This window comes from Phyllostomus discolor, chromosome 8 (genome assembly GCF_004126475.2).
Source record: "Phyllostomus discolor isolate MPI-MPIP mPhyDis1 chromosome 8, mPhyDis1.pri.v3, whole genome shotgun sequence".
NCBI classification, from domain to species: Eukaryota; Metazoa; Chordata; class Mammalia; order Chiroptera; family Phyllostomidae; genus Phyllostomus; species Phyllostomus discolor.
This window is the reverse complement of record NC_040910.2, coordinates 62,923,572-62,937,275: the sequence shown is the minus strand read 5'-3', so window position 1 is coordinate 62,937,275 and position 13,704 is coordinate 62,923,572. Positions and strand designations below refer to the sequence as shown.

Sequence of the window (13,704 nt, the reverse complement as noted above, 5' to 3'; positions counted from 1 at the left end):
TATAGGGGTACCAGAAGGGGACGAGGAAGAGCAACAAGTGGAAAACTTATTTGAACAAATAATAAAGGAGAACTGCCCCAATCTGGCAAAGGAAATAGACTTCCAGGAAGTCCAGGAAGCTCAGACAGTCCCAGAGAAGTTGGACCCAAGGAGGAATACACCAAGGAACATCATAATTACATTACCCAAGATTAAAATGGAGAAGAGAATCCTAGAAACAGCAAGAGATAAGGAGACAGTTACCTACAAAAGAGTGCCCATATGACTGTCAGCTGATTTCTCAAAAGAGACCTTGCAGGCAAGAAGGGGCTGGAAAGAAGTATTCCAATTCATGAAAGGCAAGGACCTACATCCAAGATTGCTCTATCCAGCAAAGATTTAACTTAGAATGGAAGGGCAGATAAAGTGTTTCCCAGATAAGGTCAAGTTAAAGGAGTCCACCATCACCAAGCCCTTATTATACGAAATGTTAAAGGGGCTTATCTAAGAAAAAGAAGATAAAAAACATGTACAGTAAAATGACAGCAAACTCACAATTATTAACAACCACACCTAAAACAAAAACAAAAGCAAACTAAGCAAACAGCTAGAACAGAAACAGAACCACAGAAATGGAGATCACATGGAGGGATATCAACAGAGGAGGGGGAGGGAGAGAGAGGGGGAAAAGGTACAGAGAATAAGTAGCATAGATGGCAGGTATAAAATAGACAGGGGGAGGGCAAGAATAGTATGGGAAATGTAGAAGCCAACGAATTTATAAGTATGACACGTGGACATGAACTAAAGGGGGGAGAATGTGGGTGGGAGGGGTTGTGCAGGATGGAAGGGAGTGAAGGGGGGAAAATGGGACAACTGTAATAGCATAATTGATAAAATATATTTTTAAAAAAAGAACAAAAGAGAATAAAACAATCCAACAAAGAGCTGGTTCTTTGAAAAGATTGATAAAACTGACAAATCCCTGGCTAGACTAAGGGAAAAGAAGAAAAGACTCAAACAAAATCAGAAATGAAAGAGAAGTTACAATGAACAGCACAAACAAAAGACTATAAAATAACACTAAGAAAGGCTATACACCTAGAAGAAACAGGCAAGTTCTTAGAAATATACATATAAGCTTCCTAGACTGAATCATGAAGAACTGGAAAATCTATAGACTGACTACTACAGTAAGGAAATTGAAATAGCCATCCAAAACCTCCTAAAAAGTAAAAGTCCAGGACCAAATGACTTCACTAGTGAATTCTACCAAATACTAAAAGTTTCAATACCCATCCTTGTCAAACTCTTCCAAAAACCTGAAGAAGAGGCAATACTTCCAAACTCATTTGATGAGGCCAACATTACTGATATCAAAACCTAGCAAGGACAACACAAAAAAGGAAAATTATAGACCAATATCTCTTGAATACAGATGCAAAAATCCTAAACAAAATAAAGGCAAATAAACATTTAACAGGTAATGCATCACAATCAAGAGGAATCATCCCAGGGACACAGGCATGGTTTAAAATTACACAAATCAGTCAATGTGGTATACCATATTAACAAAATAAAAGACAGAAATCACATTATGATCATATCAATAGATACAGAAAAAGCATCTGACAAGATACAACAACCATTTATGACTAAAACACTCAATAAAATGGGTTCAGAAGGAAAGTACCTCAGCATAATAAAGGTCATATATAACAAACCCTTACCTAAAAACATACTCAATGGTGAAAAACTGAAAGATTTTCCTCTAAGATCAAGCACTGGACAAGGATGCCCAATCTCACCACAGTTGAACATATTGGGTTGAATAACAGCCAAAAAGTCCATTATGTTTTTTCCATAAAATAAGACACGATTTTCATTTTCACCAGTAACTTTACTGCTTTGTATATTTTGAGTATGTAGGCTATCTCCTGATATTGACTTCTAGTGGGTAGAGGTTATAAGACAACCCACCGCAAAGAATTATTTGGACAAATGTCAACAGTACCAAGAAACTTCACAAGTCACTTTTGAATGTTCGATCAGTCATACTACCTTCTCCATACACTACACAAATCTTTTTTTATGTTTCAGTTGAGTTTTTACTTTTCTTAAAATAATAATACATCAAAAATGTTGCATATCTTCATCCAACTTCAATATTAAAATAGCTACAATGATTTTGATAAGTTTTTTAATGGATGCTGATATGACAACTGCCACAATACAACCTAACAAAATTGTTTCAAATGAAATTAAAGACAACTAAGCACCACTAGAGCCAATGTATGGAAAAAATGTAATGGACTTTTTGGCCAGTCCAATACTACTGGAAGTCCTAGCAAGAACTATCAGTCAAGTGAAAGAAATAAAAGGCATCCAAATTGGGAATGAAGAAGTAAAACTGTCACTTTTTGCAAATGACATGATTCTATATATTGAAAACCCTAAAGAATCCACCAAAAAATATTAGAAACAATAAATAAAAATGGTAAAGTTGCAGGATACAAAATCAATATACAAAAATCTATTACATTCCTATATACTAACAATGAAGTATCAGAAAAAGAAATGAAAACAACTTCATTTGCAATTGTAACAAAAATAATAAAATAGTTAGGAATGAATTTAAAGGTTGTGGAGGACCTTTACACTGAAAACTACAAGACTAGGAAATTGAAGAAGACATAAAGAAATGAGAAGATATTCTGTGTTCATGAATTGGAAGAAACAACATGATTAAAATGGTCATATTAGCCAGAGCAATGCACAGATTTAATGCAAATACCCATCAAAGTCCCAAGGTCACTTTCAAAGAAATTAAATCAGATGTGTATAAAACCACAAAAGACCTTGAATTTATAAAGCAATCTTGAGAAAAAGAACAAAGCCAGAGGAATTATACTCCCTGGCTTTAGATTATGCTATCAAGCTACAATCATCAAAACAGTATTGTATTGGCAGAAAAACATACATAAGATCAATGGAACAGAACTGAGAACCCAGAAATGAACCCACATATATAAGGGCAAATAATTTTTGACAAAGGAGGCAAAAACATAGACTGGAGAAAAGAAAGCCTTTTCAATAAATGGTGTTGGGAAAATTACAAAGTCACATACTAAAAAAAGAAACTAGACTGTTATTTGGCATTATACACAAAGATTAACTCAAAATTCACTAAAGGCTTATAAATGTAAGACCTGAAACAATAAAACACATAGACAAAAAACATACATACTAAATTTATGGACTGTGGTCTCAGAGAGGATTTTATGAACTTGACGCCAAAGCCAAGTAAAAGCAAGAATAAATGTGACTATATCAAACTAAAAAGATTCCAAACAACGAAAGGAACCATCAACAAGACAAAAGGACAACAATGAAAGGGGAGAAGATATTTGCAAACAATACCCAAAATATATAAATAACTCATAAAACAAACAAACAAAAAAACAAATAAAAAACCAAAAACACCCAAGCCTATTAAAAGGTAGGCAGAAGACCTAAACAGACACTTTTTCCAAGAAGACATACACAAATGGCCACAGATATATAAAAAGATGCTCAAGTTCACTAGCTATAAGGGGAATGCAAATCAAAACCACAATGAGATACACCACACAACTGTTAGAATGACTATTATCAATAAGATAAGAAATAAGTGTTGGAAAGGTTGTGGAACAAAAGGAACCCTCATCCATTGCTGGTGGGAATATAAATTGACACAGCCACTATGGAAAAACAGTATAGATGTTCCTCAAAATTTTAAGAATAGAGCTACCATATGACCCCACAATATCTCTTTGGGTATCTTCCTGAAAAACTTGAAAATATTTTTTCAGAAATATATATGTACCTCTATGTTCATTGCAGCATTATACACAGTAGCCAAGTCATGGAAACAACTTAAATGTCCTTCAATGGATAATTATACAGCCATAAGAAAGGATGAAATACTGCCATTTGTGACAACATGAATGGATCGAGAGTATCATGTTAAGTGAAATAAGTCAGACAGAATTAAAAAAAAAAGAGAAATGAACAAACAAAACAAAACAAACCCATAGACTCAAACAACAGAAGGGTAGTTACCAGAGCAGAAGGGGGTTGGAGAGAGGATGAAGAGAGTAAACGGAGTCAAATATATGGTGACAAAGACAGACTAGACTCTGGATGGTAAGTACAAAGTGTAATATACAGCTAATGTAATATACAATTGCACACTTGAAACTTGTATGCTATTAACCAATATCACCCCTATAAATGTAATAAAAAGAAAAAAGAATGTGAGAAGCATCACTACAAAAGTTTCAAAAAGACAATACAGTAAACTATTTTAATGATGTCAGGGTAGCCACATACGAAATCTAAAGAAATTCTACTCACCAAAAAGCACTATCAGGCTCAAAGACCTAAATTTAAGTGGTAAAACCATAAAACTGTTACAGGGTGCAGCCAAGAGGGGGGACCCCAAATAGGCATTTGAAATGGGGTCCAGAACTCAAGGTGTTCAGGAGATTTTAGGATGTCCTCACCCCCCCCCCCTACTCCCCAGGTGTGGGTTGGCGGAAGGGACAAATGGAGCAGGGCCTTTGAGAGCTGTTTCGAATAGCAACAGCCTTGTAGCTAACCTCTGGCATGGTCATTTAACATATCTATAACCTTTGGTTGGTTGCTTAATGTTAAATAGCTGTGGCCATGCTCTGAGCCAGGGGAATGGAAGTAACTACCCCACCAAGACAGTAACTGGGGGGCAGGCCCTCTGAGTTATAGCTGCATGGAAGCTTGAAGATAATTGGCTCCATGACATGGGGCCACACCTGCCCAGACTCATGATGGCAGTCCAGTAAAGCTGGAAGGATATGAGTTCTGGCATATGAGGCCAAGTGTGGGAGGAATTGGAAATGGGGCTGCAGAGGAAGACTGGTGCTGGAATTTAAACCCAGACACGGCAGCCCTGAGAGAGAGAGGACCACACGACTTTGGCAGAGTGTGGACTCCTGCAGCCCTGCGAGAGAGAATCACCATGCAGCTTTAGCAGAGAATCTCCACTCACTTTGGCAGAGTGGCAACCCCCCTCCCCTGACTGGCCCTGAGAGGAGAGTAGCACTCGGTTTTGGCTCAGTGGGGACTCCCATGGCCCTGGGAAAGAGGACCACGCAGCTGGAATGGTGGAAAGAGGACCACGTGCCTTTGCCAGAGTGGGGACCCCTGCAGCTTTATAAGGGGGAACCACCACCCAGCTTTAGCAGAGATCCTGACAACACAGCTGATGGTGCTGGGAACTGAGGGAGGCCTACCAGCCTAGCACAGAGTACTGGGAAGAACCAGGGACTGCCTGAGCTATGGACTTCTATTTACTTTCCTGAGATACGGTACCCCAGACTGGGCAAAGGGGAAAGGAAAGACTGTGTGTTTGTGGGTGTTTTAAGGGAATTTGGGATTTTGATGAAGACAGTAGGTCACTACTTTAAGTTTGTATAGCATTAAATAAACATTTCCTTTCCTTTTCACGAATCTCTGGCATTGAAAGACGTCTTTCCTATAGGTGGCGGACATAACGGACCTAGGATTTTCTTTTGGTAATAGTACATCGTCCCAGGAGCCCCCTTGTTTGTTCTGTAATAAAAGCAGAAAGCTCCAAGATGAAGAATAAAGAGGAGTGAAGTGCTCATGGATGGAGAGGGAGAAGGCATTACGGAGCAAAAGAGAGCAGGTTATTAAGTGCTTTGTTCAGACTCTGAGAACCACAAGAAGCCAAGGAAGCTGAACACAGAGAAAACAAATGGGTCAAACAAATGAAGGCATTAGGAGGGGAAAAAAGGAAGGAAAAAAAAGAACAGGGTGAACAGAAGAGAATTTTAGACATGAAAATGTTAATGATACATGAAATATAAAGTTTGTGCCTACAAAAAAACCCACAAAGGTATAAATATTTGTAACCCTGTATTATGCAACAGTTTCTTAGCTAGGACACAAGTAATAAAAGATTTGACTTCATCACAATTTAAATCATTTGGCCCTGGTGTGACTCTGTACTGCTTAGTTATTACCTGGAACACTGGCCATTTATCTCCATCCACCTTCTCCCCCACCACCCCCATTAAGCCACTAAATTCATTAATTAAATACATTAAATTCTCAGTGGGTTTCTGTGCATATCTAGGCAATTCCTTCTGTTTTCCACGCACTGGGTTCACACCATTTCATTTATTGAGGCTTAACATTTTTTAACATCTGTTAGAGCCTGTTCTGCTTAGCACTCACACACTACTTTTTGAATTGTTAAAGTTTTTCTATTGTTTAACTTTTTTTTTTGACAAAGTGAAGTTTCTGGCTCCAAAATAAGTATGTGAGAGCCATTTATATATTAGAGTCAATGGACATGGACATGAGCCCACGAAGGTCCCAGAGCTATCTTTTCAGTTGTGAACTAAAAGCCAACAAAGATTATCACTTTAAAGTGGATAACAATGAAAATGAGCACCAGTTATCTTGAAGAATGGTCAGTTTAGGGGCTAGTACAAAGTAATGCACATTGTTGAAGACAACGGATTATAAATTTGTCTGTTCTATTTAAATAACACTGGCAACTGAAACCATCTGTACAGCCAATGTTTCCCTTAGGATCTTTTAAGTAACACCACCTGTGGTCTAAATGTGCTTTTGGGCCTGTGCATATTAGTGGACATCACTTAGTAGTTGTGGAGGAATACGCAGAATTGGAAGATGATAACAAGGAGAATGTGAAACTCCCACGTATATCTGGAAAGTAATCTGCCCCTAGAAGTGGTAGCAAGTTACCACAGGAAAAAGTAAAACCTAACAATGAAGATAATGTTGAACATAATGAAGAGGAGGAAGCTGAAGAAAAACTTCCCTAGTAAAGAAATCTACACAAGATAATTCCAGCCCAAAGATCGCAAACATCAAACTAGAATGAAAATGACTCAAAAACAGGAAAAACTCCAGAAACATCAAAAGGTCCTAACTCTTTAGATAACATTAAATAAAAAATTCAGCAAATCGAGGAAAACCACGTTGAACAGTCCTGGTAAACCAAGCCCAAAAATGGAAGACAGGAAAAGGAGAAACAAAATAAAGCTCATGCTAAGTATCATCCATAATCCAAACTGAAATCTTCTATTTAAATGTGAATCCCCTTTCCTGATCTGCCACCCACCCACACCCTTTTCTAGGATGGAAACCACCTCACTCTTAACACTCAAATAAAAACCGTGTACATGAACAGTACAGCAGCATTATTCACAACAGCTAAAACATGAACACAACCCCAATGTCCATCAACTAATAAATGAATAAACAAAACACAGTATACCTGTGTAATAAAATTTTATTCAGCCATAAGAAGAAATTAAGTGCTGATACAAGATACAGCATGGATGAATATTGAAAACATGCTTAAATGAAATAAATCAGACATTAAACATCATATATTATACAATTCCATTTATCTGAAATGTCCAGAATACATAAATCCATACAGACCAAAAGAGATTAGTGGTTGTCAGGGGCAGTAGGGAGGGGCGACACAAGAGAGACACGTGGTTACTTTTCCAAGTTATAAAAACATTCCAGAATTATATAGTGGTGGTAAGTTGCACAACTTTATGACTACATTAAAAGCCACTGAACTACATACTTTAAAGGTGTATGTAATCTGTATTTACATACAGACTATTATGGTATGTAAATTTTAAATCTCAATAAAAAAAAACACCCCTCCCCCATAAAAGCAGAATGACAAGCCACAAAGTAGAAGTTATCTGCCATACACATAAATGACAAGAGACTTTAGGAAATACTAGAAATAAGAAAATGACCAAAAAAATAAAATTCCCATGAAGAACACAAATAGCCCTGACTGTTGTAGCTCAGTGGGTTGGGTGTCCTCCATCAAAAGAAAAGGTTACCAGACCAATCACATGCCTAGGTTGCAGACCAGGACCCCAGTTATGGGTGAGCAAGAGGGAGCAGATTATTTCTCTCACACATGTTTCTCTCCCTCTCTTTCTTCCTCCCTTACTCTCTCTCTAAAAATATAAATAAACAAAATCTTTATAAACACACACACAAATAAAACCAAAAACAATTAAAAAATAAGCTCTATCTCATTCCTGATGAAGGCAGTGCAAATTAAAACCACAGTGAGAACTACTTCATATCCATCTGAAAAAAATTACAAAATGAAGGCAAGGATATACACAAAAAGAAACTTGTACATGCTACCAGTGGGAATGTAAAATGGTACTGCCATTTCAGCAAATGTAGTATTATCTAGTATGCTTACCCTCTAGCCAAGCAATGACATTCCTGGACACATGTCCTAGAAAATCTGTTTACATGTGAACCAAAAAATATAGCACCAATGTATGAAACAGCAACAAATTAGAAACAACCCATCCAATAAAATAAAAAATAGAATGGACAAACAAGGTTTGCTATTTAATATCATATAATCAAACAACACACCAGAGGAAATTAATGGATGAAACTAAGGAAACCAATAGCAAAAAAAAAAAAAAAAAAGCAAGTCACAGAATCATAGAAAACTATTGAAATGTATGGAAAACTCAACATTATCTTCTTTACAGAAAAAATATTCATTCTTAGAATACATTAAACAGTAAAATCAAACACTTACTTGCTTCTTTTTCAGTTTAAGGATCTGCTGCTCTACTTTCGCAATTTCTCGATCTACACGATCCATACTCTGTATTAACTCTTCCTTTGAAAGTTTTGAAGGTGAAGCATTTTGATCATCTCCACATGGTTGCCCAGAGACTGGAGAGGATGGAGCTTCATGTTTGCCTCCAAACGCTGGATCCTTTAGAGAAGAAAATCGAGAGCAAGAATTTATTCCTCACTAACAGCCAATGTTAGTGCCAAGATTCTTTTAACTGAAAAGGTCAATTTTGAAACCAATGCCAACCAGTGGTCACTGGCACCAATTCAATGCCAACAGGAATCCCCAATTTGTGGTGCAGTGAAGAAGAAAACTTTATCCGGTCAAACATTCAGTGCAAATAGCTCAATAGTGCTAGAGTGGCTATGAAATAAAAACAGTACTGCTGTGAGGTTGCCCTGGGGCCAAGCCCTTCTTCAGCTGGACATATCTGCTCCTGCATGATTCAGAGTCCCAGCTCTAGCAGGGGAAACAGGGTCTTCAGTTGAAAGTGCACTACCCAAACCAAGAGGGAGCTGGCTAGTATAGGCAGAAGTCCCTATCCTGGCCTATGACTGTTCCATTCTCATGCTAATGAGGACTCTGAATCTTCAGTTTGATTGCTCCAAAAGCACTGTCCTGATTGGTCAGAACAGAGCCACTCTGATTGGTTGGTTTCCCCAAGTGGCTGGGGAAAGCCTCAGTCCTATTGGTTGAAACTCCAGGAACTCCTTTACAAGGCCTCACTTGGATGGCAGAAACACAGTGTAGGCAGGCATTCCAGCACAGAGGCAGGTAGATCAGCAAGGAGGCAGGCAGTTTAGCACAGGGGCAGCTTCACAAAAGCAGTTTCCATGAGAGGATCCTGTGCGCAAACAGCTTCAAGACTGTACTTTTTTTGAGCCCAGTTTGCCACCAGGAGCCCTTCTTAGTAGGTGCCTTTCTTTCCTTTCAGGGTTTGCAAAAACATAGTAAAGCCACGTGTACTATTTCTCTACATGGTAGTCCTACAGAAGTAATTTTTATATACACAACCCCCACTGGTATTTATACCACTTTTATAATTGAGATATATCATTCACTATTTTGAAGATCCCAAAAGCTATACAGAATAAGGTGGCAAACTGGCTGACTAACCTTCTGTATAATAATACTGAGACTAGAGAGAATTTCTGGGGAAATAACACAATTGTGACAAAGAAAGATACCAATTTCTTAACCATTTCTTCGCAATGGTTCTTGAAAAGATCAGAACATGTAGGCTGAAAAACAGTATAAACTCCAGGTAAAAATTTGTGTGCCCACCCAACTTAACAACTATGGAGAGTTCCTATCAAAACATTTTCAGGGTTTCCAAGGGCTAATACTGAGGCACAGAAGTTAGAGAAATGGCCTAGAACTTCTGTTGCTATGATCACCTAGGCCTATGCTCATGAAGGGCAACTAACCCTGCCACATGACAACACATATCTCTTTAGTCAAAAAAATATCCCATTCCACCTCAAAATCAGCAGAGGCAGAATAAAAGCCCCTCTACCCCAAATCTACCACCCTCTACATACATATACACACACACACTCACACACACTCTCTCTCTTACACATACACACCAGTCTAGGCTCAAGATGTAAGCAATACTGTAAAGCAGATGAATTACAGATTAAGGTACTAGTTTTCTTTAGGCTATAAGATGTCTAGAATAAGCATAATTCACAGAACTATAGTTGTTCTAATTCTGAGAATGTCATTGGTATTTTAATGGGGACTGCATTGAATCTGTATATTGCTTTAGGTAATAAAGACTTTTTTAACAATAGTAACTCTTCCAATCCATGAGTAAAGTATACATTTCCATTTATTTATTCTTCAGTTTCTTTCCTCAATATATTAAGAATTTACAGAGTGCAGATCTTTCACCTCTTTGGTTAATTTATTCCCAGATATTTTATGCTTTTTGATGTGATTATTTTTCTAATTTTTCCTTCTGATCACTTGTTACTGGTGTATAGACATGCAACAGATTTCTGTACATTAATTCTATATCCAGAAACTTTAATGAAGTAATTTATTAGTCCTAACAAGTTTTTGATGGAGTGTTTAGGTCTTTCTAAATGTAATATCACGTTATCTGCAAAGAGTGTTACTTCTTCCTCTTGAATTTGGATGTCTTTTATTTATTTTTGTTTGATTGTTGTGGCTAAGACTTCTAGTACTATGCTGAATAGAAGTGGTGATGGTTAGCATCCTTGTCTTGTTCCTGATCTTAAAGGAAAAGCTTTCAGCTTCACCATGAGGTGTGGGTTTGTCATACATAGCCTTTATTATGTGGTTATGTTCCTTTTATGCCCACTTTATTGGGAGTTTTTATCATAAAAGGATAGTAAATTTTGTCAAATGCTTTTTATGCATCTATTGAGATGATTACATGGTTTTTACCCTTTATTTTGTTAATGTGATGTAGCAAATTGATTAATAAATGTTGAACCATCCTTATATCCCTATGAATAAGCTTTTAAGATCCCTTTTTGCTAAAAATTCTGTAACTAGATATATTTGTGATAATATATTCAGTCAAGGATAAAGACCTTTATTCAACATATTCTTTCTTTTTCTAATACTGCAAAATACTTCTTTTATACCCATAAACTATAATACAGATGTTTCATATAATGAGAAAGATATCAAAACTCCCTGAAGCTTACTTAGCTCATTTCTAGCTCATCACAAAGAGCTTTTCCCCACCCAATTTATTTTGTAAATTTTCAAATTTACATAAAAGTTGAAGGTTGATGGTCATTCATCTAGACTCACTAGTTAAACATTTTACTTGTTTTCTCTCTTCACATACAAACACCTACTTTTTTTTTTCTTGGCTCAACTATGTGAAAATAAACTGCAGACATTCACTATCTCTGAAATCACTTCAATTGCATAAAAACTCAAAGAAAATACACAGGTATGTATCTAACATGAGGTTGGGAAGGGCTATTATTCATAAAGGTAAATAAACTACAAGAAAGAGGTTTGATAATAAAAAGAGGGGGAGAGTAAGATATAAATGTATGACAGCTAAGGGATTAACACTATATTGTCGAGTTTTCAATAATTAGTTTATTTTCTCTAAAATAATTATTTGTTCAGTTCCAACAAAGTGCCAGATTTAACAATAAGCAAAATGGACAGTTAAAAATGATAAACTTGCTTAACCCCTTCACTTTTTTCACCCAGCCCCGCAACACTCCTCCCCATTGGACAGATGTCAGTCTGTTCACTAACTTATGTGTATAAGTCTGTTTCTATTTTGTTAGTTTATTTTGTTCATTAGATTACACGTGAGTGAAATCATATGGTACTTGTCTTTCTTTGACAAGCTTATTTCATTTAGCATAATACCCTCTAGATTCATCCATGTTGTTGCAAATGGTAAAAAAAACAAAAACAAAAAACTTCATTGACAGAGACAACAGCATCATGATTACCAGAAGGGAAGAGGGGTAGGGGGAGGTACAAGAGGGTAAAGGGGGGGGGGGGTAAATGGTCATGGAAGGAGACTTGACTTGGGGTGGTGAACATACAATACAATATACAGATGATATATTACAGAACTGTAAACCAGAAACCTGTAATTTTATTAACCAATGTCACCCCAATAAATTCAACAAAAAGATAAGCTGAGCAACAAAATAAGGGCACAATACACAAACATACATTAAAGGAAAACAAATAATAATAAACACAGGAAAAGAGGTTTGACCTTAATAGAACTTTCTCATAAATACACAGTGTTTGAAATGTCAAGAAATATAACTACATATTAAAAGTGGTAAGGAATGAGGTTATTTTCATTGTCAATTGCTTATTACTTAATATTTAATAAATATTTTTGCTTCTTTTATATTAAAAATAAATAAAAGTAGTTATCTCCAAGATATAGAATTATGAATAACTTTGTTCCTTTGCATTTCCAAGTTTCCTAAAGAACATATCTTTTACATAAATTAGAAAAAAGTATTTTTCTGTATAAAAATTACAGGCACAGTTAAACCTTAGCTAAAATGTGTATTCTCCCACATAGAAAGTTAATAAATTACAACTGAATTACAGGGGATTACTTAAAATTTAATTTAAATTTAATAAAATTATGGTAGTCTTGAGTATCTCTGACCACATTTTATATAGCCCAGTAAGCCAGTACAAAATTGCTACTGAGAATTTTTCAATAGCATTTTTTCTTTATAACAGTCCTCAGGTTGTTTCATTTACCAAAAAGTAAATTAAAAGTCTGTAGTTTCTAGTTTTAACAAGATTTTCACTCTCCCAAAGCACTAACCTTTAGAGAGTGGTATAACTAGACTTGTTTTAGGCACAGTGCCTGAATATGGTTAAATAAACTACAGAGACCAACAATTCCACAGGATAAGAGAACAAATATTTACCTTCTTAGCATCTGCAGAAGACCTCAACCCTTCTGGCAGCATGTGCACTAAAGGTAAGACTGCAGCACTGACACGCTGGAAATGGGAATCAGAAACCTGCTCCAAACGTGGTCGCTTGGATTCCAGTGAATCATGATCCACTGGGGACGGGCCTGGGTGAAACTGTTCATATCCAGGTCTCCTTTCTTGAGGCCTAATACATACAAAGAAAATAAACACTTACAATTTTTAAGTGATGTACAACTTCCTGCTAATATCCCTGGCTGGACTTTGAAATAAATGAAATAATTATGCCTATTTTCAAAGTTAATCCCTCCCCCTGCCTCCTCCACTCCAGAAAAAAATATATCTCACTATAAAGTACTATCACATTTTGAATTCTAATAGAAAAATTTTCTTAAGGAGGGGTGGGAGTGCTAGTGGTAAAGAAGGGAAAGATGTAACAAAAGATTTCAATTTGCAGAAAATTTAAAGTTGCTGAAGAATATCCATAAAATAATATTTTTAAACCTATGATATAATTATTGAATTCTGTATAATCTAAACTAGAAGAACACCATTTTTAACCAAGAGTAAAAACAATTAGAAAAGTAA

The 13,704-nt window shown here is 36.3% G+C and overlaps 1 protein-coding gene across 1 annotated transcript in view; it reads right to left on the bottom strand.

Annotated features, from left to right (window-relative positions):
- The window catches only part of NCOR1 (nuclear receptor corepressor 1), a 195,159-nt gene that overhangs the window by 124,538 nt on the left and 56,917 nt on the right, over positions 1 to 13,704 (bottom strand). Inside the window, 2 exon segments of the mRNA XM_036032941.1 lie at positions 8,654 to 8,836; positions 13,111 to 13,303. Coding sequence (XP_035888834.1) covers positions 8,654 to 8,836; positions 13,111 to 13,303 — 376 coding nt within the window.